The sequence below is a fragment of the Sciurus carolinensis genome, chromosome 14 (assembly GCF_902686445.1).
Source record: "Sciurus carolinensis chromosome 14, mSciCar1.2, whole genome shotgun sequence".
NCBI lineage: Eukaryota > Metazoa > Chordata > Mammalia > Rodentia > Sciuridae > Sciurus > Sciurus carolinensis.
The window spans coordinates 13547615-13573942 of NC_062226.1; the positions used below are offsets into that span (position 1 = coordinate 13547615).

At 36.3% G+C, this 26328-nt stretch overlaps 2 protein-coding genes across 3 annotated transcripts in view; one reads left to right on the top strand and one right to left on the bottom strand.

The window, feature by feature from the left end:
• Positions 1-1003: 1003 nt before the first annotated feature.
• Positions 1004-24381, top strand: Rab14 (RAB14, member RAS oncogene family). 2 transcript variants are annotated; one of them, XM_047524594.1, is made up of 9 exons: positions 1004-1276; positions 9440-9498; positions 10509-10552; positions 11312-11321; positions 12000-12177; positions 15982-16048; positions 19750-19837; positions 20191-20221; positions 21500-24381. In XM_047524594.1, exons 2-9 carry the CDS (start codon positions 9447-9449, stop codon positions 21675-21677), a joined length of 648 nt encoding a protein of 215 aa, XP_047380550.1. In that variant the 5' UTR covers positions 1004-1276; positions 9440-9446; the 3' UTR covers positions 21678-24381. The 2 variants fall into 2 exon arrangements, with proteins under 2 accessions (XP_047380550.1, XP_047380549.1); XM_047524593.1 differs by lacking the exon at positions 11312-11321 and having other exon boundaries at positions 1008-1276; positions 10509-10563.
• A 1165-nt stretch (positions 24382-25546) lies between these two features.
• Cntrl (centriolin) overlaps positions 25547-26328 on the bottom strand; it is a 101977-nt gene continuing 101195 nt past the window's right edge. Inside the window, 1 exon segment of the mRNA XM_047524737.1 lies at positions 25547-26089. The gene's annotated coding sequence lies outside the window, so the exon portion shown is untranslated.

The window sequence follows — 26328 nt, forward strand, 5'->3', positions numbered from 1 at the left end:
GGTAGAAAAAATGAACTTTTATCTGCAAAAATGTCTTGCTATATATTATTTTAAAAACTTTTTTTTAGTTGTCGATGGACCTTTATTTATTTTTTTAGATGCGGTGTTGAGAATCAAACCCAATTCCCCACACATGCTACGCAAGTGCTCTGCCACTGAGCCTTTACTCCAGACCAGCTATACATTATTAATATGTTCATCTCTATACCAACGAAGTTGTAAAATAAATTAAAAGTAATATAAAATAAATAAATCCATATCCACAAGTCACAAGGTGAAAATGCTCAGGGTCCAAGAAAATAAAAACGTGGATTGCATCAACATGTGTTAACTTTCTGGGGCGGTGATAATGAAGGCCGAGTTGAAAGATGGGAGGTGGAAAATGTCAAAATTTCCCCCTTCTCGTCAAAGGCACCTTCAAAGCAAGATTAAAAGAGACAGAGGTGATACGCCAGAAAGGGATACTTTCTAGCTGCATGATCTTGGACATGTGAGTTGATCAATGTGAACCTCAGTTTCGCCACCGCTGAAATGGGGAGATATCTCTGGGGTGGTTGGTCAGGGACCTAGTCTGTCTTGTTCACGGCTGTGTATAAACCAATCAGTACATACATGTTGAAAGAATGCAGTAAATGCATGCTTAGCACAGTGGCCAGTATACCGCAAGGGTCCACTTAAGTGGTGTCTGCTAGCATTCAAAATATTGAAAAAGTCTCCAAGATCAACAGCCGTAGAGCTCCAAGACGCAGACGCACCCGCATCCCAGCTGATTCCACGCAAGCCTGCGCACTAAGTTCCCAGGGAGGCGAGGACACGCGACTGCGCTTGCGCATCAGTGCTTTCCCCCGCCCCTTCAGTAGCGAGGCTAGTGGGGCGGGCCTCGGCGGCGGCGCGACGAGTGAAAAGGGGAGGACCGGGAAAGGGGCGTGGCCAGAGGGCCGACCTCCACCACCCTCTTCCGGGCTCCGCCAGCTGCGCGCGCATCCTCCCCCCTTCTTTTGTGGTCCGGCCCATTGCGAGGGTGACAGGAAACCCTGTGCAGGGAGCGCCGCCATCTTGGACCAGCCCGAGGAAGATCCTGAGGGAGCCGCAGGAGCAGTCGCCGCCGTCACCGCTGCTGCCGCCGGCGCGTCTGCACCTCTTGGCTAGCCCGCCTACCTGCCGGGGCCTCGGCCAACCGCCCCCGCCCCCTCTCCCGCCGCGGCCGCACTCCTCTTCCTCGTCCTGACGCCCCCCTCCCGCCCGGAAAGCTGCCCAGCCACCAGCAACCCCCCAGGTAACCCAGGCCTTCCGCAGTGTCCGTCCGGCCCGGGCCTCCTCGCCTGGTCCTTGCAAGGGGCGGTGGCGGCAGCGAGCGGGCCGCGGCGGGCGGCGCCCGGGCCAGGCCCCGCAGGCCGCGGCGAGCCCGGGTCGGCGGAGGGCGCCGCGGCGCCGGCCTGACAGGACGCGTGCGGGGGCGCAGGTGTCCCCTGCGCCGCCCGGGTCCCCTCGTGCTGCCCGCCGGGCGCAGGGCTCCCGGGCGTGCGGGGAAGGGTGTGTTCCGCCTCTCCTTCCCCGCCTCTCCGGCAGAGCCGCGGCTCCCGCAGGCCCCTCTCTCCCGCCGCTGTCCCCGCGGCCGCAGGCCTCCCCCGCAGTGTTTACCCACGCGAGCCGCGCCGCCGTCCACCCACGAGCCCCAGACGTGGCATTCGCACCCCATAGGCCGCATCTGGTCCCGAGTACAAAAGGCAGCAGCCCGCAGCCTCGCCGGCATCTTGGACTAGCTCCCGTGCCCTTGTCGATGTGGGTAACCGGTCTAGACCCGGCTGGGGACGGGGTCTGTGGGTCTGTGCTTGCCGGGTTCTGGATTTGGTGAGCCTCTGTAAGTCCCGTGGATTTCGTGGAAGGCTCAGAACCTACACAGCATTTAGAAATGATGAAGAAAAAAGTTTTGGCATTTCTAGAATTTAAAAAAAGAAGACGGAACAAGAACGTTTCGAGGGTTTGCACTCTGCTGTGTGCCGGGCACAGAGAGCTGTCTATACTTATGCTTATTTGGCCTCACGTCGTCCTTGGAGATAGGGTTACATTGTCCCCATTTTACAAGTGTGGAAACTGAGGCCTGAAGTTGTGATGTAGCTGGCTAACGATGGTACACACAGACCGACTTCTCTCCACACTGTGGCCGGTGTTCTCTATATTATACTCCAAGTTAGTCCAGAGACCCTGTCTGGTCGTGTCTGACAACTGAATTCCTTTTTTCCTCTGTTTGCTTTGGATGATAACTGATTACCCTTTTATGACCTAGAGTCTTCAGGTCAGCTGCTACACTGCCAGATCCTCATGCTCACAAACCTTGGAGGAGATATGGCAGGATTTCCATTTTGTTTGTGAAGTAGTTTCCCAGAAGGCAGGTGTTTTCCTGGTGTTCCCATAACAAGTGTCAGAGCTCAAATTTGAACTTTTGGAAAATTTACTATTCATTGCATTACTGACCCAACTACCTTTTTTTATTTGGGTACAGTTATTGAGGACAAACTTGACCTTACAATAATCCAACTTCTACTTCTTTCTTCCTCAAGACTTTCCAAAGTTTTTCTCCAGAGTTCTGTTTTGGTGATTTTACTTGATCATGACTTAAGGCATGTAGTAGTTAAGGTTTTGTAGTCCACCTGCCTAGTCCCATTTCAGTATTGTCCCTTCCTAGTTAAGGGACCTTATGTGAGTGAGTTAATCCCTCAGACTCAGTGTCCTTATCTGTAAAAGGAGTAATTGGACCTACATTTTAGATTAAGTGGGATTTAAGGAAAGCCTTTTGAAAGTTGCTCGACTTAAGTGACCCTGTGCCTGTAATGGGTGTGTGATATCTATTGTATGAATGAGTGGAGCAAGTCTTTAGAGAGCTGAAGAGTTTGACTTTTAAAGAGTGGGCTTTAATCCTGGCTCTGCACTTAGTAGTATATAACAATGGTTATATCATTTCTCTGACCTAGTTTCCTTATTTGTAAAAGGAGTTTTTAAGATTAGAGATTGTTTATAAAGTAGTTGGGATATAATAAGTACTCAGTAAATGGCAGTGATTATAAAGATGTAAAGCCTTAGATTCTGATTTATTAAAAATTCCTTGGTTATGTACATATATGAAAATGGCATAATGAATCCCACTATTATGTATAATTCTAATGCACTAATAAAAATTCCTTGGAATTAAAGCTATGTTTTCACTTTTTATATTTCCTATTAAATTTTATAATTGTTGCATACTTCAACTTTCCAACAGAGTTGTGAATGTTCTTAAAAGTGATTTTTGTAATTATCAAATATCTTTGCATAATCTTAGTAAGATTCAAGATACAATGTTAAAACTAGGACTATTGAGAGATATTCCACTTTAAAAAAAAAAAAAGCTCATAGCATTTTTTGTGGTTAAAAGTCAGTGACATCTGCCTTAAGTCCAGTGACTTGGAAGACTAACTGGAGAATGGTAAGTGTCTCTCAAAATAAAAAATGAAAAAGATTGCGGGTGTAGCTCAGTGGTAAAGCACCTCTGGATTTAATCCCCAGTACCAAAGCAAAACAAGTGTCAGCCATGGTAGGAAAAAGCAGTTTGCAAGCAGATTGGAGTTAATTATATTTTATTTTTAAAGACCTTTTTATTCTAGACAATTTTAAATGTATACAAAATAGAGTAGTACATCGCCAGTAAAAATTTCACTGTTAACTAATCCTTTTAAACTCTAGTAGCAAGTACAGTATTTCGTTTTTTTGGCTGTTAAGTATTTATATGAACAAAGGTACTTTACTTCCTATTCAGTAGCATACCATAATTAAATGGAAGATTTTGCCTTTTTTTTTTTGACACTTTAAGCAATCCAGGTATTATAATCATTCACATTAACTATTTTGTGAAATGTGAGGTTTTTTTCTTTTTTTTTTAAAGTGGGTCTCCAAAAAGGGGCGTATTATTTTCAGAAGTTCTAATACTGTTGCAGAAAGGAAATTGACCACTCATTTTGATTAGATTAAGTTGTTAGCTGCAGAAGTTTTGTATCTACCTGACTGACAGGTAGCATTCCACTTTAGTGGGCCTGTAATTAAATTAGCATACTTCTGTTCTTGAATTCAAGGAAGACAGACACAATGTTGTCTTTTTTGATCATTGTATTGTCAAATCCTAGCACAATGCTTTGTGCTCAGTGGATAATATTTTCATGATTAAATCACAAAAGCAGTCCATCTTGGTGCTTGTGTTTATAGGTAAATGTATTGCTTGTTGGGAAAAAAAAAAAAAAAATCCTGAACAGTGAGGCGAAGAAAGACTTTAGATCACCAGGAATATTTAGTGGGTTGCTTTTCCCATGCTGTCTTGAATCAGTCATGTAAAAATTTTACAGTAACATCATATGCTCTAAGAAGTAGAGTAAAATGGCTATAAAATAATGTGAAAGACAGTGTATAAACAAACATAGTAAGGAGTTAAACTATTAAAAAAATGAAAAAAATCCTCTGCTATTGGGTGTTGGTTTTTTTTATTTTCATACTTTGTGTATTTTAGAACACATAACCAAATGAAATAGTTTTTTCTTATGTTACTGCAGGAATGTATAAGGTTTATAATTTCCCTCTTTGCCCTTTATTCTCTCAGACATGTATTTTCTGAGTATGTGTGTGTTCGAAATGAGGTATGCTATCTCAAAACTGCAGCATTTTTAACTTAACAAAATCATTGATGTGTTTCCAGATTAATGCACATAAGTCTAACTGGTTTTTAAACTGTATGTTATTTCATAGTACATATACATGTACTTTATTCAGCCATTTCCTTGTTGATGGGAATGTAAGATTGTTCTCATTTTTTTTTGCTATAAAAATGGTGCATTAAGTGTATCACACAGCCTTAAGGACTGAAGTTTTTTTTTCTTTCTTTTTTTTTTTTTTTTGTGTGGTGCTGGGGATTGAACCCAGGGCCTTGTGTTTGTGAGGTAAGCAATCTACCAACTGAGCTACATCTCCAGCCCAAGTTTTTATTTCTATAGAATATTTTTAAGTGGATTTGTGAACCAAAGGATGATTTGGATTATTTTGAAGATGTTTAAATATACCGATAACTTTGCAGAAGTGTGGCATTTCAGAGTTCACATCTCTGCCTGCACATTGCAAAACTAGTCATTTAAATGTTTGTATAATTAGGGAGGTATCTGATTTCGTAAATGAAGACTGTGTGTTCTTCTTTTGGCACAACAGTGACTAATGTTTATATGGAAATATGTTTATGATTTTGTTAAGTGAAAAAAAAATGTGGTTTATGTATTGATATACCCCATCTTAAAATATATTTCTGACCTTAATAGTAGTATGTTTCATATTCAAGATATAAAGCTGAAAAATCCTTTGTTAAAGCCAAATTAAGTGTAATGTTTAACATAAGAGGGATCATTTGACTACATGGAACAATTTGGGTTTGTTATGCATTTAGTAAACATTTCTCTTGACAACTGGGAAATTTTATCTGTCTACCTGTATATGCCATTTAATTAGGTCCTTTAGGGAAAACCATGGCTTTGGAATCAGGCCTGGGTTCAAGTTTTAGCTCTACCATTTACTACCTTGTAACACTGGTTAAATTAGCAGATATCTCCAGACCTCAGTTTCTTCAAATTTAACATGACAGTAATGATTCTACAGAGTTATGAGAGTTAATGAATTTATGTAAGACAATATAGGGAAAAGTAATGCATATCATCATGTGGTTTACTCTCAATTGTTAGTTTTCGTGAAAATTTTTAAAGTAGATAAATTATAATGACTGCTAAAATTACTGTTCATTTGTACCTACAAATTTTTATCACAATGCATCTTTTGCATGTAATTGTTTTATATTTCTTACTCACAATATTAAATTAGGACCAAGTGAGTGAACTGAGAAAGCTCTGTGCCCAAAGCAATACCATTGAGTTTCTCATAACCATGTGGAGGAGGCGGGAATATGTAGTGGTTAAAGAGGAATCTCTGCAGACAGACAGTGTCAGATGCTGTAGTGTCATGTCCACTTAAATTGTGGCCTGGACATGTTACTGACTTGTTGCAACTAATTTCTCATCTGTAAAATGAGAGATAATAGTAACTATCTTGTAATGCTAGTAAAGATTAAGTGAAATACATGTAAAATGTTTAGCATATTGCTTGGCACATGTTCTGTACCCAGTAAATGATAACTGTAACAATTGTGTTTGTTGTTAGTTTACAAATTGTTCATCATGTATTTGATGATGCCTGTTGTCTGAAATATAGTAATTTTTTTCCCTTGTAAATCAAAGGTGGCTTGATGTGGTGGCCCACTTCTTTAATCCCAGCTACTTAGGAGGCCAAGGCAGAAGAATTGCAAGTTTGAGGCTAGTTTTGGCAACTAAAGCAAGACCCTGTCTCAAAAAGGATTGGGACTGTAGCTCAGTGGTAGAGCCCTGGTTAATAGTAAAGCCCTGGATTAGTCCCTATCAACACATATACAAAATCAGAAGCATTAAAGGAGATCTTATCTGTATGTCATCTTTATTTAAATGCTAAAGAAGTGGAAGTGCATTTCAAATCACATCAGGAGTTGTATACAAGTTATAGAATATTACCAAGGTGGTTTGTTTTTTCCCCCTTCTACGTAGTGGAAATTGTGTTTAGTGGACTTGTGTTTTCAGAGTATTTGAATAGACCAACATTTCTTGCCCCCCTTTTGGATCTTTAAGTTCTCAGAAGGTAAAGCAAAAAAAAAAAAAAAGGGAAATTTTCCCTTTCCAAAGCTACGCAAAAGTATGCTTCTCACTAATCAGTGCTGTTTCGTGTTTAAGAAATGAGACCGAGAAATCCTTTTTTAAAGTAATACTAAGCATAGTTAAAAGGGGCCCCTTGAATATTGTTCTGTTGTAAATATATAGTTGACTGAATATAAACTATTGGAATGTTTTTAAACCAACCAGTTTTTTACGTTGGAGTAAAAAGAGTGGGGGTATGTTGTGTTAGCAGCTACAGTGTTAGATATTTTGTTTCCTTTTTTTATATAGAAATTAGTAAGTTTGAGTAGTTTTCCTCTAATTCTGTTTTTAGGTTTATTTGTTTGTTTTCTTAAAGAAACTTGAGCCCCAAAATTGTGTGATGAGGTAGAGGCAAAGAAAAGTGCTTGTATTCAATCTGAAGTAGTGATTATTTTGTTTATTGATTTTCTACTTAAAATTCTGAATTTATTAACTTTGTAGATATTTAATTAATGAATGTTTTGTGTGATAATTAGCAAGTACACAAATTTGTAAAACTAGAATTGGGTTATAATTTAATGATTAGTCTTTTGAGCTTTTGAGGTAGAAATTGGGATTGTTTGAGGCCATAATTGTGTGTGTGTGTGTGTGTGTGTGTGTGTGTGTTGCTGGGGATTGAACCCAGGTCTTTATACTTCCTAAACCTGTGCTCTACTACTGAGCTTTAGCCCCAGTCCCTGTAATTGTAATACAGTAAAATTGAAGGAAGCAAAGTATATACAGCTGTAACTTTTAGAAGATGGAAAGAAAATAGGAAAATTAAGGGAAGGAGCACGAGAGAAACAGTAATTCAAAAGTGACTATTTACTTTTACTCAAGTTCAAGTAGGGGAAGAAGCGTATAGGAGTTAAAAATTAATTAGAAGAAAAGCGTACTCTTTTCATGGAGAAAAGTAATGCAGGTTAGGAAGTTAATAACCTTTAAAAATCATTTCTAATGCAAGAGGCTTTTTGGGTTTGGCATCTGGTTCAGAGATCTGGTGAATAATCCAGACCAAGTTCAACCTCAAGACCAAGTTCTTTCTTAAAAGTTTTAAGTCCCTAGTGGCTGGAAAAGAGATGGAAAGTCATGATATTCCAAATCAGAGTTAATCTAACTCGAAAAACTCCCTTTCCTGACAGAACTGGTTAAGGGAGTTTTCTATGATGTAGAAGACTGATTGTAAATGTGTTACAACATGCCAGACTGTAATGGGGAGCAAGGAATCTGCTTGTACTGAATGAAATGCATTAGCTAAATGGGAAGACTAAACTGTGAAGTGATTGTTTAATAACTTGCTCTAATTAAGAACTTCCTCTTCCTTGATAATGATTCACGTATTGTGAATATTCTTTCTACAGGTAAATTTTGTTATTTATATAGAAACTTTCCTTGAAATATGGTATAGTGAGGTGTTAATTTCAATAAAGGAATTTCTCTAGTCATATCAGATATCTTGCTTGTGTAATTTGATATTGACCAGCACAGTACAAATCAAATTTAAAAAAATACTGTAAGCCAATTTTCAAAAAATGGGTTAATTTTTATATTTATATCATTTGTATATGTATACCTGATGAGAATAAACTTTATTAGAAGTTATTGCCATTATTAGAATTACCCCTTGTTTCTCTGGCACCAGCACAGTATCTGACACGTTAAAGGCATTCATATGATTTGTTTGGAGAAATTTTTCTTGTCATTGAGATGGCATCGCACTGTGTTGCCGAGGTTGGTCTTGAATTCCTGAGCTCAAGCAGTCTGCAGTCTCAGCCTCTTGAGTAACTGTAACTATTAGGTGTGTGCCACCACACCCTGCTGAGAATTTTTTTAAAGTTCTTAAAATTGGAAACAAATTAGAGTTCTTTAGGTTAAGTCTGTGTGAAGGTAATGAATGGGCTGTGACCTTTTGAAATATATTTACATATAAACTTTCAAATTTTACAAGCTCAAGTAAATTTTTCTGGTAGTATTTCTCAGCATCTATTGTATTATTTCTTCAGCAAGCCCCTAATATATTGTTAATCAGCAAGTCCTGTGTTGAACCATATGAAATTGCCAATGATAATTGTCCTTTTAAAAAATAAAATACATAGTAACCATAGTTTCATGTAATTCAATATAATTCTGACATCATTTTGATTTGGAAATCATGTGATTGCTCTTTGAATGCTCTGCTATTGATTCAGAGTAGAGGATAAAAGTTATAAGTTTGTGTTTACTTTCTATCATTCTGTTTAAAATCCAACTGAATAAGTATACTGTCTGTAACTTTCTTGATCTGTTAACAGTGGAAGGGATGTTAAGGGGTGGAGGACTCTTTTAGAGATTTTTGTTGGAAATTTTTCCAGAGTAACATTTCTTTTTAGATATTCCTAAAGTGAAATATTGGAGTTTTTTTGTATATATGGTGTCTCATATTACTGTGGATAGTGCATGATAATGTTAAAGCCCCATTCATTGAAGAGAATTTGTGTATTGATCATTGGTGAAGAGAATTTTACTTACTGTAACCAACATTTTGTTTGCATTCAGTGTACTTTATTTTATATATGTGTGTGTGTGTGTGTATGAAATAGTTTACAGTACCTGTATCTTTTTAAAGGCTAGCAATGATAAGTTTGGATAACTTGTGTATACGTTTCCTTCTGCAGTAACACAATTTTCTTTGTTTTTAGTGCCACCATGGCAACTGCACCATACAACTACTCTTACATCTTTAAATATATTATTATTGGTAAGTTTATTTAACTTATACTTTAATTCCCTAAAGAATGTTGATATACAAAACATTTGTATACTAATATGTAAATGTACCTTTTGCATTGTGGCCCTAGATACTTCTGTAGTGATCTTGGTTGTTCTTGAAGGCTATCTGATAGATTGTTAATACTAGGAATGAGGAATGAGATTAATTTTTTAGTCGTGCTGAAATATCCTAAAAATTACTTGAAAATTCAGATATTCCCCTGGATTCCAAAAATAGGAAGAGAACATTGATTCAGAATAATTTCTGTAATACACATAAAATATAATATGGGTATATTCCCTTTGTTTCAGGATTTTGCCCAAATTAACTCTTAATGCTTTTCAGTCATGTATAGTTGTAAGACTACAGTTTAAGTCCACACGCCTTTTGATGAATTTTTCACATTAGAACTTTTTGCTCTAATGTTTATGTAATTTTATAATCCTCTCTTTACCAAGGGTTAGAGTTAGGGTTAGGTTAGGGTTGCTGTAGAGTAGTCACAAATGAGATTTGTTTTGTCACGGTCATGTAATATAAATTCTTTTCTTTTATGGCATTCTATAAGAAATAGAAAAAATATGAGATACGACAGAGGATCCAGTGATTCAGGCTTGCAAAATTTAGTTAAGTTTGTTATTTCTACTTATATGCTACCTCATTTATTACTCCTTTGCATCTGTTCTGTTAAGGGGGTAAAAACTTTTATACAGCTCAAAGTAGTAACACTTTCATAATTTCCCTGGTAGAGTTGGTGGCTCACTGTTAACATAATAATTTATAACCAAATTCTCTTGCTGTTAAAGGTTGGAACTGGTCAGTGAAAATGTACCTACACATCTTTTTAATCTATTATAAAGAAGGGAAAACCACATTTTCTAAGTGTTCCAGAAACTTGTGATATGATATGGTAAGGGGCATAAGAGTCATCGCATATGATGATAGTATAAAACTGAGAAATGTAATTGCTATCTTAAACTTTTTTTCTCTTTTTTAAATAGGGGACATGGGAGTAGGAAAATCTTGTTTGCTTCATCAGTTTACAGTAAAAAAAATGTAAGTTCAATATGTGAAGGAAAATTTTAGTAGCCTTCTTCATTGTCACATTTCTACTTTTTTAAGTCATTTTCAATGTACTTTATGAATTTAAATATAACTTTCCCTATATTTACACTTTTGTCTTTAATACGATGATTTTTTTACTTTGGTATAGGTAAAATGAAACATTATTACCAAATTGAGTATTGTTTTTTGTTTTTCTGTGGTGCTGGGGACTGAACCAGTGCCATGGACATGCTAGGCAGGCAGGCACTCTGTACCACCGAGCTACACCTTCAGCCCAGAGTGTTAATTTTTATATATGGCATATGATCAATCTGACTCGCTTATTTAGATTTCTTGATGACAAAAATGTATTTTTAAAAAATGCATAGAATGTCAAATTTAATCTTTTTTATTATTCTTTGTTTTAGAAATGTATTATCTTATGGTACATTTGCTGCATATATCATTTGTTAACCATTAGATATGAAATACTTAAAATGGAATTTTTTTATATTTATGACCAGTTGATTAAGATTCAGAATTCAACATTTACACTTTGGGTGATAGGAGAAGGGGGCAATTTGTTGTGATTGATATGCTAAACATAAGTGAAGTTGTTTGTATATGTTGAAGTTATTTCTATAGCATTTTTGTGTTACTTACCAAAGAGATTTGATGTAACATTTTATGAAGTATCCTTTCATCTGTGTAATTGTACCAGAGAATAGTGAGTTTAGGTTTTAAGTGATCTAATTATAAGGAAAGGACTTGTACTCTTGGCTTAGATGTATGTAACTTGTTAGTGTATGATTATAAGTATTTATTAAATGTGGTGAGATGATTTTCTTTGAGACACTGATAATATTTTCCAGGGTAAAAATTTGTTTGACTAACAATTCCTAGAGTCCTGAAATCTTTAGTTGATTTTTTTTTTTAATAGGTAATGATTGTCAGATGGCTCACTAGTATAATTTGGGCATTGTGAAGAGTTTATTAAAAATCTTATGTGTACATTGCAGATTCTTTTAGTCCAAGGGGTCAGCAAACAGTAGCTAGTGAGCTAAATCCAATTATTGCCTGTTTTTTTTTTTTTTAAATAAAATGTTATTGGAACAGCCATGTCTATTTTACATGTTGTCTGACTGCTTTTTTTTCCTTCAGAGGCAGGTTTGGGTAGTTGTGATAGAGCCCCTCTGGCCTACAAAACTTAAAAAAATCTATTGTTTGGTTCTTTCCAGAAGTTTGCTGACCCTTATACTAGTTCATTCACATTTCTCTGACTTCTAGTTCTTTGCTTCCCCCACCCTGTTTCCCATTCCCCAGTGGTAGAATTAGTCTAGAGCCTACAAATATTAGTCTTTTGATTATTCAGTGGATTTTCCCCAGTAGTCTAAATTTGAAGTTTTCTGAAAGTTGGGATATTATATTTTTTTCCCCCTCCTTAACAGTTATGGCTGATTGTCCTCACACAATTGGTGTTGAATTTGGTACAAGAATAATTGAAGTTAGTGGCCAAAAAATCAAACTCCAGATTTGGGATACAGCAGGACAGGAGCGGTTTAGAGCTGTTACACGAAGCTACTACAGAGGAGCTGCGGGTGCACTTATGGTGTATGATATCACTAGGTAAGAGGTGAATAACTTTTCAACCTTCATACTTGGGAATAGAAATCTGCTTTGAGAAATGTGGTTTATTTGTTATTGATTTAGGCTTTCTTTAGTTTGTAATTGGATGACTGAATGTATTTGGTTTTATAATTTAAGTTGCTTTGTACAACTTGATATAACATGTTGGTTTTTTTTCTGAAAGTTGGTACAATTGAAGAAAACTTTAGGAGATGGTGGGTGGAGCTAGTTGAAGAATACAGTTCTGAAAAGCAGCATCAGTTGAATTGTTTGAGAAGAAATGATTATATACGAAGCTTTCTTTGTTCTTTCACTTCAGTAGAAAGCAAGCAAGTCTTGAGGAGTTACTTTATTCAGCCTCTAGTGCTAAAATTGATGCCTTCTGAAAATAAGGCCAAAAAATTAAATATACAGTTTTGCTAATCCAGCATGATAGATTGCAAGTGTTTCTTATGCTAGCATCTGAAGGGAAAAGGGTGCTATTTTAATATATATAGCATCATTTTTTTTTTGACATTTAGATGGTGATTTATGTATAATACTTAAGTATTTAATTGTTCATTTACTTAAATTCTTTTTTGTCCTAACATGGATTGAAGTGACTTAAATACCACATGCAGCAGGATTAAATTTATATCAACATGGCTATTTCTGGAAACTCAAGGCACTTGATATAAAGTAACAAAACTGGACTGTAAGGTTTACTTTGGAGAACATGGAAAACTGTGCTGTTTGTCTCCTGTAAGCTAGAAAATGAACTGGATCACCTTTCATGTTGATGCAAAGCACCAATCAAAAGCAGCGTGACTCTCTCTTTTTAGGGGGTAGAGATAGGTGAGTGGGACCAAGCGATAATTATTTTGAAGCATATTTCTGTTTAGGAAATGCTTTATACTATTTCCTCTTATAGAGTTGCAGTGTGCATTAGCATATTAAGACCTTGAGAAATTCTTCAGTAAAGAAATTCCTTACTGTTTAACTTGTTTAATTTGGTGTTTCCTAAGTTTATTTTATTGAGGAACACACACTATGGGAAATGCTGCCTTGGAATAAAGATGGTGTCTGATTGTAACTATAGTACCTAAAGTCTCAGTAAATTCTACAACTGGGTGGTCTCAGGGAAAAACAGTAAAATAAGCCTTAAATGCTGTTCACTTTAGCCTGGCAGTTGGTAACATGATCAGTAAATGGTATTGTGTTATAAGACTATTTAAAAACCTGGCTATCTGTGTAGAAATGTCTTCCTTTATTAAAAATGCCTTGCATTATTAATAAATTTAAATATGGTGATTTATACCTAAAATGTAACTTATATTTTAAATGTTTTTGCTTTTAAACATATCTTTTAAACATATAGTAAAATATGTCTATTCAAGTCATCAAAAGTACTTCAGGTAGTAACAATAGAAATGTCCATCAACTGATGAATGGGTAAATATATGGTATATCCATACAATAGACTGTTTTTCAACTATAAAAACAAATGAAGTACTGATACATGCTTCATGGAGATGAACCTTGAAAAACATTATGCTAAGTGAAAGAAACCAGATAAGAAGGCCACATGTTATGTGATACCATGTATGAAATATCCAGAATAGACAAATCCACAGAGGCAGAAGATTGCCAGGGCATGCAGAGTTACTGGGAGGGTTTCTCTTTGGGGTCATGTAAATCTTGTAGAATTAGATAGCAGTAATCAGTGCCCAATTTTGAATACACTAAACACATCTAAATTATATACCTTAAAAGGATAAACTTTCTGATGATTGTATTTCAGTAAAACTGCATGTAATTGTTACAGATAACAGGTACTTCAGGCTTTACACAGTGCTTTCCTGACTGACACTTTATAGTGACATTGATGTTGGCATCATTGACACCAGTTTTCCTATTATTAATACTTGATATTTTGTAAACTTTCAAGTCCCTGCTTTAATAAGACTTTTAATTCTTGGCATTAACTGTGATTGTTATGGGATACATTTCTAAATTGAGAGCAGAGCTTATCAATCATTGCAGTTGTTTTGCCAAATCGGTTTTGATATATATCTAATGTCCACCCTTAAAGTTAGGAATATTTTAGTACTAGTACCACCAGTTAATGGGTATTTGAATGATTCTTTATTCATAGACAAAAAAATTATAGTGAATTTCAAATTAGTAACCCAACAATTACCTGAATCATTGGCAGAAGTGAAGGTACATGTAAATAATATGATTTACATGATCTTGATGCTACTAACAAAGGATGTGTAGACTTTTCTTTTTACCAGAGTGGTGGCAGTTTATAAAAATTCACTCTTCCTGTCAGCTTTGAAAATTTTAAATTCATCAAAATTAGAATAAGTCTGTTTGGATTTAGTTATCATTTGTGTAAGAAATAAAACATCCCTGTGTGTGTGAAGTCACAATATGCTGGTACTGCAAACATTGAGCAGTGGTAAGGCTTGTACTTTTTAAAAATGATATTTGAGCATTGTTTACTAAGAACATTTTAAACCATTAGGGAAAAGGTGCTATCTTGATATGTGACATCATTTTTTGACATTTAGGGTCTGATTTATGTATATTTTGAGATAGTACAAAAAAAGGGGAAAAAAGCATCTGAGTAAGAAATTCTTTTCAGTTCCCATTGGGGAAAGAGTAAATATTTAGGATAGTGAATATTATCTGAGCACTGGCAGTTAGAGATCATGGAAATATATTCAATACAAGGCTAACCTAGAAACACTTTAAGGACACATGGTATGTGTGAAAGGGTTGTAGATCTTGATCTGAATCCCTTGGCCTTCTCTTTCCTTACATGGCATATGAGTAAGATGGATTAATGTTCTGAGTCTAAAAATCAGAAACATTTTTAACTTCATAAATTATAGCTTGACTTCTTTGTTTTACTCTGTATAATATCATACATTACAAATGTTCTTTAGCAGTGGGGTTAAATTTGATAATTGCTTTTAAGTTGAAAATACCATTAGTAAAAAATGCACATAATATTCTGATAAACCTATAGTAAAATCAAGTGGAAGCATCATAAGTTGGACCATTTGCATTTGTATTTGCTTGCTATCATGGGGCTGACTTGGCTAGTGCAAAATTAGCCTATGAATTTTTAAACTTTTGCTTGGAGAAAGTAGAGAAATAGGACATTTGAATCCAGAAATGCCGCTAGGTAAAAAAAGAATGCAAAGTGAGGCTAAACTTCCTTTCTGATATCTGAGAACTTGAATTTCCAGTTGTATGTACAAAATACCCTTTTAAAACCAGTTTTTGTGCTTATAATTAACTTACTCTTTAAATTATTACTAAGGAAAGATGAATTACGTACCAACTTACACTGCGATTCTTTGGTTTCTAATTGAAAATTAAAACGCAAAAAATGTTTTCTATTTAATGTGTCATTGACTAGGCATTTTGGTACTATGTTGTGTCCATTTTGTGGTTGAAAATCTGAATAATTTCAAAATAATCTTGATTTTGACTTCAGATTGTTCCATGCTTACTTATTGGTTTGTTTATGGGTGTACTTTAAATGTAAATAATTTGATTCTGACATGTCTTTAACATAGTTGTTGGGTGTTGAGTTATTCATTTAAATATAATGAGTTTAGCTAGGTTTTTAGAAAATTATATGGTTGTATTTCACAACGTTCTTCAGAGTAACTGTCTAGTCAAAGTAAAAACACTCTTAGGATCTATTGACTAAAGCATATGTTTTAAATATTTGCCAAAGTTTCTTATTTTCGGTTTAAATGTTAGTTGTATGTGGAAGTCAACAAATTTAAACTTTAATTTTTGCAGAAGAAGTACATATAACCACTTAAGCAGCTGGTTGACAGATGCAAGGAATCTCACCAATCCAAATACTGTAAGTTAAATGATATCTTACTATACAGAAAAGTTAAGATCTAAGCTAATCCAAACAGGAAAGCCTTTTACTGGTGAGATTTTTATATTTGGGTATTAGGAATGAGGGTTTTTTTTGCTTTTTTTTTTGTGTGTGTGTGTGTGTTGTTGTTGTTGTGCTGGGGATCAAACCCAGAATCTCATGCATATTAGGCGAGTATGCTACCAATGAGCTATATCCCCAGCCCCAAGAATCTTTATTTTATTCTTAGATTAACTGAAGAAAACTTAACATTTTTTTCTAGTTCTAATTGCTCCAGGTTTTCTGATTTATTATAATTGGTTTTTTTGTTCATGTTTGTGGTTTTGAAAAATGAAAATTATGAATGGGGTGGTAATTTCATGTCAGGTGGAGACTGTGAAATCTGAAATTTCAATTTTAAAAGGGATGTTTGCATTTGTTTCATAAAATGTTGCCATTGGAGAAAACTGGGCAAAATATACAAGGGATCTGTGTTATTTAACTGGATGTGAATCTGCAGTTACCTGAATAAATTTTCAATTAAAAAGTATTCAGCATGCTTTAAAAAATCAGTTTCTTAACCAGACTGAGAAGACATTTATTGAAATTTTAAAGCCAACCACCATGGCAGATAAACATGTACTTAACAAAAGAGGTTATAGTCTAACAGAAGCAACAGGTATATAGGTAACTATGCTGTAAAGCAGATTGAAAAACGAAATAGAAATAGAGTGGCACAGTGTTGGGGAGTCTAGGATGAGCAGTGGCTTCTGGAGAACCGGCTGTCAGAGGTATGCTGTGTGAGTAGAGCCTGAAGTGTTTCACTAGTTTCTGTGGAAGGTTTTCCAGCAACAATGAGAGGAGAGCCACAGAAGCGTGACTGAACTTCCAAGAACAAGGCCTGTGTCTCACTTAACTTTATATGCCCAGCTTCTAGCAGGGCCTGGTTTCATAAATAAAATATGTAATTAGTAGTGAGATTAGCTTTTGTGAGGGAACAGGAGTTTAATCATATTTGGAAGTCAGTTAACATTATATGCCTATTATGCTAGAGACTGTACCTGGAACTTTTGTTATCATGTTAAACCCCCTGTTGGTATACATACAAACTGTAGATGAATGTTCAGAGGAGCTTTATTTGCAATAGCCAAAAACTGGAAGCAATCTAGTTATTCACTCGTGCTGGCCACGGACAGGTGAATAGTTAAGCAATGTGGTGTGTTCGTATGGTGGAATAACACTCAGCCACACATATGAATGAATTATTGATCTAGGCAACAATTTGAGTGGCTCTCAAGGACAGTATGCAGAGTAAAAAACAACTTCAAAAGGTTACATATTCCATCATTCCATTTGTTACATTATCAAAATGATGAAATTGTAGACATTGAAAGCTGATGAGTGGTTACCAGGTGTTAGTGATGAGCTGCAAGAGTAGTTCATTACAGTTCTGTATCCTGAGTGTGGGGACAAACCTATACCTGTGCTAAAATTGCATGCCACACATGAGAGCATATAAAAACTGTGCCATTTAAGAGCTATAGATCGTACCAATGTCAATTTGCTGATTTCAAGAGTGTGCTATAGTTACATAAGTTGCTACCATCGGGGAAGCTTGGTGAAGGGTACACAGGACTGTTTTGCTGTGAGTCTAGTTATTTCAAGTAAAATCTTAAAGATACTCATTGTAGAAGGTTCATGGAGGAATGTAATAATCAAATTAGGCATGTCCTTCCTGTCTCCTTTATACCTACAATCTAACCAGATCTTCAGAAGAAGAAAACAAATCTCTTCCTGGAGGTCTAGCTCATAAATTACATTTTCTATAAAGTTGCCTTTGGCTTCTATATAGAAATTATAGATATTCTCATTTTGTTGTCAGTATGTTCTATACCTCTGTGATATTAGCATGCCACTTTGTGTGTCCCCTCTCCATGAGATGAGAAACCTCACTTTGAAATTCTTAAGTAATTGGGAGGGAGACATATTCCTCTCTCCTTACCTCTCATGAAGCCAAGGTGTTGGTCTAGTTAACCATACTGTAGGCAGTTTTCCTTGTTTTGAGTACCTGTCTTATGGCCCTGTATTAGGTGATTTTGACTTTTACCAGACTTGATTTTTTAAAAAATTGATACTTTTTTTTAAGTGCTATTGTTTTATTCTTTAAAAGACTAATGGATTATAGGTTAGGATTTCTTTTCCTTCTCAGTGGGCATTTGTTCATATTGAGTGAAGAATGCTTGCTTTTGTTGTACTGTTTGATTGATGTCCTTGCAGGTTTACATTTGGGTCAGAGTGATTATTTACTTCACTGGACACAAATTTTTGAAAGTGTAAAAGCCAGGTGCAGTAATTTCACATGAAAAAAATTTAACTGATGGAAGCACCTTTTAGTTGACCCCCTACCTGGATTACTATATCTGTTTGGAAGGGGAAAGGACAGGGAGATTTTGATGTACAAAATAAGCTTTTACACACACACACACAGTTGGTCTATAAATCCTCCCTCCCCTGCCCCATAGAAATGCCAAAATCCTTTGCTATTTCAAGACTACACAGTTTTCTTAAGAAAACTTAAGAAACTTTAAAGCTTCTTTCTTTAACTTTCTTTAACTTTGCAGAGCTTTCTTTAACTTTAGCATAACTTTACTTGTATAGATGGTTCCAAATTGAATATTAAAAGGTGTGCAATATTTTGTCCTGGACTTGAACCCATAGCATTTGAACCCTGACCCTCATCCTCAGTTGCCCCCATGGACACACACAGACATTTGTGTTTACCTGCTATGAACTTAGTCCTGCCTAGAGATAGTATAGTAGGAGAGTCTTTGTCTGCAGGTCACAGTGAGGGTTTCCTATTGGTTCTAATGTTCTCCTACCACTGACCCAATGAGTGATTTTGGCAAGTCCCTTTGCCTTATTTGGGCTTTAGTTTCCTGTGTGTCACCTGAAGGAGTTGGAACTAATGGTTTTGAAACTTTCTGATAGTCCCAGAACCTTTTATAGATATGTATATATAAATAAACATATATGTATGTGTACATATACATATATATATGTGATTTAGTAATATTACTCAGTCTTTGGCCTATACCAGAAGTGAATAGACTGGCCAGTGGAATCACATCTGACCCACAGCCTAGTTTTGAATGGTTTGCAAAGCTAAGGATGCTTTTACATTTTTAAGGGGTTAGTAGAAAACAAAAACAAAACAGCAAAGAATATGTAGGCCGGGTATGATGGTACATGTCTATAAGCCCAGCGATTAGGGAGGCTGAGGCAAGAGGATCGCAAGTTCAAAGGCAGCCATAGCAACTTAGCGAAGCCTTATGCAGCTTAGCGAGATCCTGTCTCAAAAGAAAAAATAAAATGAGCTGGGGATGTGGCTTAGTGGTTAAGTGCCTCTGGGTTCAATCCCCCCAGTACCAAAAAAAAAAAAAATGGAGACCGTATGGGGTCTACAAACCTGAAAAATATACTACCTCTTCTTTACAGAAAGCTTGTCAAGCTCAGACTTGTGTGACCTCAAAGGTCTTTCTTCCTACTAATGTCTTTATGATACTGTAGACCTGCCTGATGGGTAATTGCTAGTACTTGGTTGCCTTTTTGTTCTGTCAAGATTTTTTGGGTTTCAGAATTTGAATGGTTGGTTTAAATGGTTCCTTTTGTTTTAAGATGTCTTTCTTTTGATTACAAATTAGGTAATAATTCTCATAGGAAATAAAGCAGATTTGGAGGCACAGAGAGATGTCACATATGAAGAAGCCAAACAGTTTGCTGAAGAAAATGGTGGGTTTCTTTTAACACTTAATGATCACACTTGGGAGAATTATTAAGAGAAGTTGGGATTTTGATACTGCAGATTATTTGACAAATTTTTAAAAATGCAAACTGATCAAAAATCTCAAGAATGAGGAATAAAATGTGTTTCTACTTCAGTGAAATTCATTTTAGGAGTAGTAAAAGTAATTAATGAGAAATATTAAGATATAACCCCAATCAAAACCACACACTCTTTCATACAGTAACTATGGGAGGGATATTGACAGCTGATGGGGAAACTTACTCAGATGTTACTGAAGAGAAACACTCTCTTGAGTTAGTTTGAAATGTCCTAATTATAGTCTCAATTTTATTTTTAGGTTTATTGTTCCTTGAAGCAAGTGCAAAAACGTAAGTATAGTTGAAGTGTCGATTATGTTTCAGTTATACTGTTTCTCAAAGTAGAACCGTGTATACAAAAAGTATGTAATATACACACATTGTAGATACACACACACACACGCACACACAAATAGCTAATACATCTGTGTGTGTGTGCTGCTGGAGATTGAACCGAGGACTCTGTGCATGCTAGGCAAGCACTCTACCACTAAGCTACATCACCAGCCCCACTTGTAGTTCTTATGGCAGGAAGAACAATAAACAAATAGCCCTTCCCTTTTCACATTTAAAAATAAGGTGAACTTTTATTACTTAAAAGATTGTACCTTGATTGTACCCATTGGAAACCTGGGTTAATAAATGAAACTGTTTACATTTCAAAAGTTTTTGACTTTCACAACAGGAATTTGGCATATTGGGTGCAAGTTTGGCTAACCTGTTCACATAATCTTAGGATAATGTTAAAAAGCATGACTTAAAGGAATCATCTTCATGTGTGTATGATATTGGGCTTTAACCCCTGGGGGCTCTAACACCCAGTTACACCCCCAGCACCACCACTGTGTTTGAAATGGGGACTTGCCAAGTTGCTCAGACCAGCCTGGAACTTGGGAATTCTCTTGCCTCAGCTTTCTGAGTCACTGGGATTATGTGCCAGACTGGGAATATTGTCTAATCAGAGACTTGATCATTTTCTAATTGTTCTTCCATTGAATCCTTATACTCCCAGTCATTGTTCTTCATTTGTTAGGTCAAAAGTCCTTGCAAGTGACAAGTGGGGGCTAACTTATTTTTGTTTAGTCTTACCTGTGTGTTAGTCCCAAGAGAACTGAAGTGTAAACATGGCTAAGCATGAGTGTGTTAGCATCACAGGATAAAAACAGGACTGTCCATGCTTGTCTGATCAGACAGTACAAATCCTGGAATCCTGTTCAGCTTGTTTGGAGAAATTTCCATTTCTATTTGGAGTACTCTCTCTGTTGTCACAGAAATGACCTATCTCAACCATCATGTTCTATGTTACATGCACCATTTTAATGATTAGAACACATGTAATGCCAGATAGGGTTTGTGGAAACAGATGTTAGTATGTGTTTATTCACTTTCTACCAGAAATATCTTCCCACATTCTCTTAGCCCAGTCTTTAAGTAATCTCTTATTAGATAGCACTGACTGAGTTGAAGACATCATGGTAGTTGACTAAAGGCTAGCAAAAAAAATCAATGTATAGTGTGGTATCTATAGAAATCTATGGTTCTTAAAGAAAATTGTTAATTGCCTCTTAGGGGAGAGAATGTAGAAGATGCTTTCCTTGAGGCTGCCAAGAAAATCTATCAGAACATTCAGGATGGAAGCCTGGATCTGAATGCCGCTGAGTCCGGTGTACAACACAAACCTTCAGCCCCGCAGGGAGGTCGGCTAACCAGTGAGCCTCAACCCCAGAGAGAAGGCTGTGGCTGCTAGTGACCTCTTTGCTGTGGCCCCTCATTTGACCTTTCACCTCTGTCTGTTGGAAGCAGTACTTTTTACTGCCACGTTGTCTTCTGTACATCTTACTGGGTTTAATTAAAAAACAAAAAACAAAAAAACAACTCTGTTGTAAAAACAGTTTAACACAATACTAAACTGCTAAACAACTAGATGTAATCAGGTTATCAAAGGCAAGTAGAGTAATAAATCTCTCCTGCATGATAAATCTAGAATTTTTTTTCCCCCTTCAATTGTCCTCGTGATAGATATGTCACCAATATATGATTTAAACTGAGCACTGATGCTGGACTTGATGATTTTTACCCTCCCTCTTTGGCAAGTCATTGTCTCACTGTACGGTTTAATTTGATGATATCTTCAGCCTTTCTCCCTATCTTTAACTGTTTTATGTTTGTTGTAACCAGTAAGTTCATTGCTGTGAAATGACTTCTAATGGTAGAGAAGGGTTTCTACAACCGCTTTTGTTTTGTTTTGTTTTGTTGGATAAATTCCCTGTTGTCAGGTGGCATTTTTCTTGATGAGGTTTGCTTCTGTCTTAGCCTTGCACAGGGAAAAATATCCATTTATTTTTTTCTCTTGTGCTTAATTAATAGCTTTATCTTTATCTTTTTTTTTTTTTACACCATTTATCCTTTCCTCTTTAACAGAAAGTAAATATGTATAAAATTTGAAGGAACCGAACTAACAATACATCTTGTGTATATTATTTTAATGAAGAAAATAAATTGATTACTGGCATTGGAACAGTATAAAATACCAGTTTGTACAGTATGACCTGTATGTGTCCATGTTTCTCCCTGCCATTTCACACAAGGAAATAGACACAACTGCAGTTCACAAGTAATACTGGCTCCACCCCTTGGTGCTGGCAGTGTTTGGGGACATTATGCTGGAAAGAGCTCCTAGCGTCAGCGGATTAACACTAGCAGATTCTGTTCCATCTTTGCACTGTGGCTTACCTGCTGATTTTCTTAACTCTTCTCGTGCAATCGACAATGTGCTAACCTGCTTTTCTCTTTTTGTAAACATTTTGCATTATGGGCTGCATTCTTGCCTTACTGTATAGAAAAAGAAAAAAGGCTGGGTTTATTATTGCACATTTTAAGCTTTTATATCTTTATCTTCTTGGAATGGTCAAGATTGTGAACCAGATAGCCAGAACCATAGGTCTGCTGTTAAGGGATTTTAAATTGTGCATTTTTAACACCACAGTGAAATGAGATTATCTCTAGGGGCTAGTTTATGTCATGTTGGCATAAATCCTTTTGTAAAAGGGAAAGTGTTTCTAATGGCGTTTCAGTGTTTGTGCTGATACAAAGTAAGTTATTACTTTGCACTAGGTGGTTTTGCCACTGAAAGAATACATATTTTAAGAGAAACAATCTTCCTTCTTTAGAAAAGTTTGTTTTACTAAGTTCTTCACTTCTGTTGATTTTTTTAATTGTTTATGGTTCAGTGGCTGGGGATTGAGAAGTTACTGGAATTGTAGGATAGATAAACCTGAGCATACTATATAAAATGCACTCAGCTCAACTGTTGTGTTTTAAATACACATTTTAAATCCCTATTTACAGACACTAACATAAAATTACATCTTTCTGGGCTATAAACCTGTCGTAGTTCCAGAGTATTGTATAGTCAATGTTAAATAAAAGCCAAAACTGGAATGTGCAGAAAATAGGATTTGGTTTATTTGTGGACTCATTTTTATTTTTGTCTCTGTTAAACTTTTTAAAGGAGATTCCTGGAGTGGATTGGGATATTCTGTTTGTTAGGCTTACATTGGTCCATTTTGCTTACACTGTTGCATCACAAGGGATTTGCCCAGGGACCATGACCTGCTGGTGTGTGTATATATTTACAAAAAACAAAACAAACAAACCACCTACTGGGATATAAGGTAGCAATCACAAACTAAAGACTGCTTGTTTAGGTGCAATACCCTGATTCCCAAAGTTAGTTACAGTGGGTCTTAATTGTTTTTGTGACAGAAGGATTTATTCAGACTGCTGTACTCTTCATTTGATGTAACAAAATGCTATTAATCTAAATATTTGTAAATAAAGTACCTGTATCTAGATTAAATTAAAATTGGTTGCATTATTTTCTGAACTATGATAGGATTTATTTTCTTCAGGTGAAGAGTTTTTTGATGTTTAAATGTTCAGTTATTATTACATAACTGTGCTTATTCATTGTATGAAGAGGTCTCCATATGCAGCATATAAAACCACATCAATAAGTAATTAAGCTAGTTTTGTCCTAATATTTACATAACTCTTGGATTATTTTCAGTTGACCCTCTTCAGTTTGAGGTCAGCATGTTTGGTGGCTGGTAGTGTTCTCCATTGACTGTACATGGGGCCGAATTTTATTATTTGCATGTGTGATCCCCATAATAAACTTGGGTGCTCAAAAGTAGAGGAGCAAATTGTCCTATTGTAACATCGGTGTGCCAGACACTGGGTAGTCCACTTTGGAGAGAATGCAATTCTTTTAATTTTTAACCCACAAGAGCCTCCCGCTTGTGTGGTCACCTGCTTCTTTGGATTACTCATTGCCCTGCACCCTTGAGAAAGCCCTTGGATTAGTTATTGGTGCTCAGTACTATTTATGCGTTAGACATTCCAGTACAATGTTCAAGTTATTTTTCATGGATAATAAAATGTTTGATGCATTAATGTTGATTTTATTTTTTGGGGGGGTGGGACTGGTTGGTGGCATATACAAAATACTAGTTAGAGGCAGCAAAAAAATTTTTTGGAAAGATGTCTTTTGAAACTATGTATTTGGCATCATAACATTAATTACCTCACTTCTCTAAATCCCTAAGGCCATAGTTTTTAAGACCTTCCTTTGCCCTTATATGCATTGTTTTAGATGTAACCTTTATAAAAATAGAATTGCCCAATTCACTTACCTTAAAGAGAAGACCAAATACCTTCCATTCCTGTTCATTTGGGACTATGGAGAGGGTTCATGTGGCAGTTTAGTTACCCACATTCAGCACAGGCCTGGAAAACTGTCCCCTTGAAGAATGTCAGGACTGTGAATGGGCCAGGCCTTTGACCATTTTGCTAAGACTTGCAAAAATGAAGGAAAATGTAAATACAAAAAACAAACCAAGTTTTGTTTTAGAAATATGGCTTCTAGAACATAGTCAATAAATTGTATGTCACTTCCATTGTCTTTATTGTAATTACATTTATGCAGTAGCGTAATGATCCAGTTCTAGCCCAACTTTAGGAATCTAAACCTTGGTGGCAAGGGATTATTGTACTGTGCTATTTTGTATGATAACATGGTATAATGCTGATTATGGCTCAAAAGCTATTTGGTGGCCTAGAAAACAGTTCTTGGGAAAATTTGAAACCTTATCTATTACATATTTACCCTTTGGGAATAATTCTATTACCACATAACTGTGATGGTATTTTTTTCCCTGTCGTACTGGGGATTGAACCTAGGGGGCTCTATCACTGAGCTACATTCCTGGCTCTTTTTTTATTTTGCTGAGGCTAGCCTCTTAATTTGGGATCCTTCTGCCTCTCAAGTAGCTGGGATTACAGATGTGTGCCTACCTGTTGTTCTTGTTTTTAGAGAAATGTATAGGTCATGGAATTGAGCTGTTAATTTTAATTCAAAAGTTTAAAAGTCTTAAGTACAATATGAACTTATGACTGGGTTAGTGTCCGTAAAAAATAAAGTTTTCCTAATTCCCCCCCAAAGAATAGTACTGGCCAAGGAAAAGTGTCTTAAGCATAATGGTCTTATAGTATTTTTGAATCAAGAAACAGTCAAAGATGGTAAATATGACCAATTTCCAGGTAAAGGATGGTAAAACCATCTGGAAGATTGTCATTTTCTTGGAATTAAATTGGATGGCTTTCACATGTCACAGATCTGTGAAATATAAAGTTAGATGACAGACCCAAGTTGCTTGTATCTTTTATTTTTATACGAAAAATAAATTTTAAGCAGAACCCAAAAATAACTTGAAACTGTATAAAAGAAGAGGGGCTTTAAGTTAAATACATTCTTTGAAACTAGGTTTTCCAGTGTACAGATACAAATAATACAATTAATTAAGGTCAGCACTGTCTTTATAAAAACACATTCCAAGATTAAAAACAAAGGTTTCAGCCATCTAGGAAATCGGTTTAAAGTGTTTACAACTATTCCCATATATACAAGTGGTTTACAAAAATCTTGGCATTAATGGTACAAGCACGATAGAGTGGACTTTCAGCATCTTGATCCGCTGGATCTTAATAAAACCAAACGACGATGCAATCTGGGAGCTAGTGAGGTAGTGGAGAAAGGTGTGTCCTCAGCTGCGTTTACACAAGATAGTACAGTACTCATCCTGGTGGGCCATCCTTTTCCTACAGTGTAAGACAAAAAGGTGCGAAGGATGAATTCAGGCCTTCTGACAGTGAAAACTGCCTTATCAGAAATGATGGCACAGTGGCTGGCAGGAAAAATCACACACTGAGTATCTTTGGACTTTTTCTTTTTCCCCCCAAGGCTGAGGACTGAACCCAGGCCCTCATGGGCCAGGCAAGTGCACTATCACTGGTCTACATTTCCAGCCAAAAAGTATTTTAAGATTAACCACTTCAAG

Bases quoted from the DNA above. Each gene is read 5' to 3' on its own strand.
- Rab14 (XM_047524594.1), top strand. From the start codon at position 9,447: ATGGCAACTGCACCATACAACTACTCTTACATCTTTAAATATATTATT. The intron at 16,049-19,749 runs GTAAGTTAAATG...ATTACAAATTAG, and splicing joins ATCTCACCAATCCAAATACT to GTAATAATTCTCATAGGAAA. The intron at 20,222-21,499 runs GTAAGTATAGTT...ATTGCCTCTTAG, and splicing joins CTTGAAGCAAGTGCAAAAAC to GGGAGAGAATGTAGAAGATG.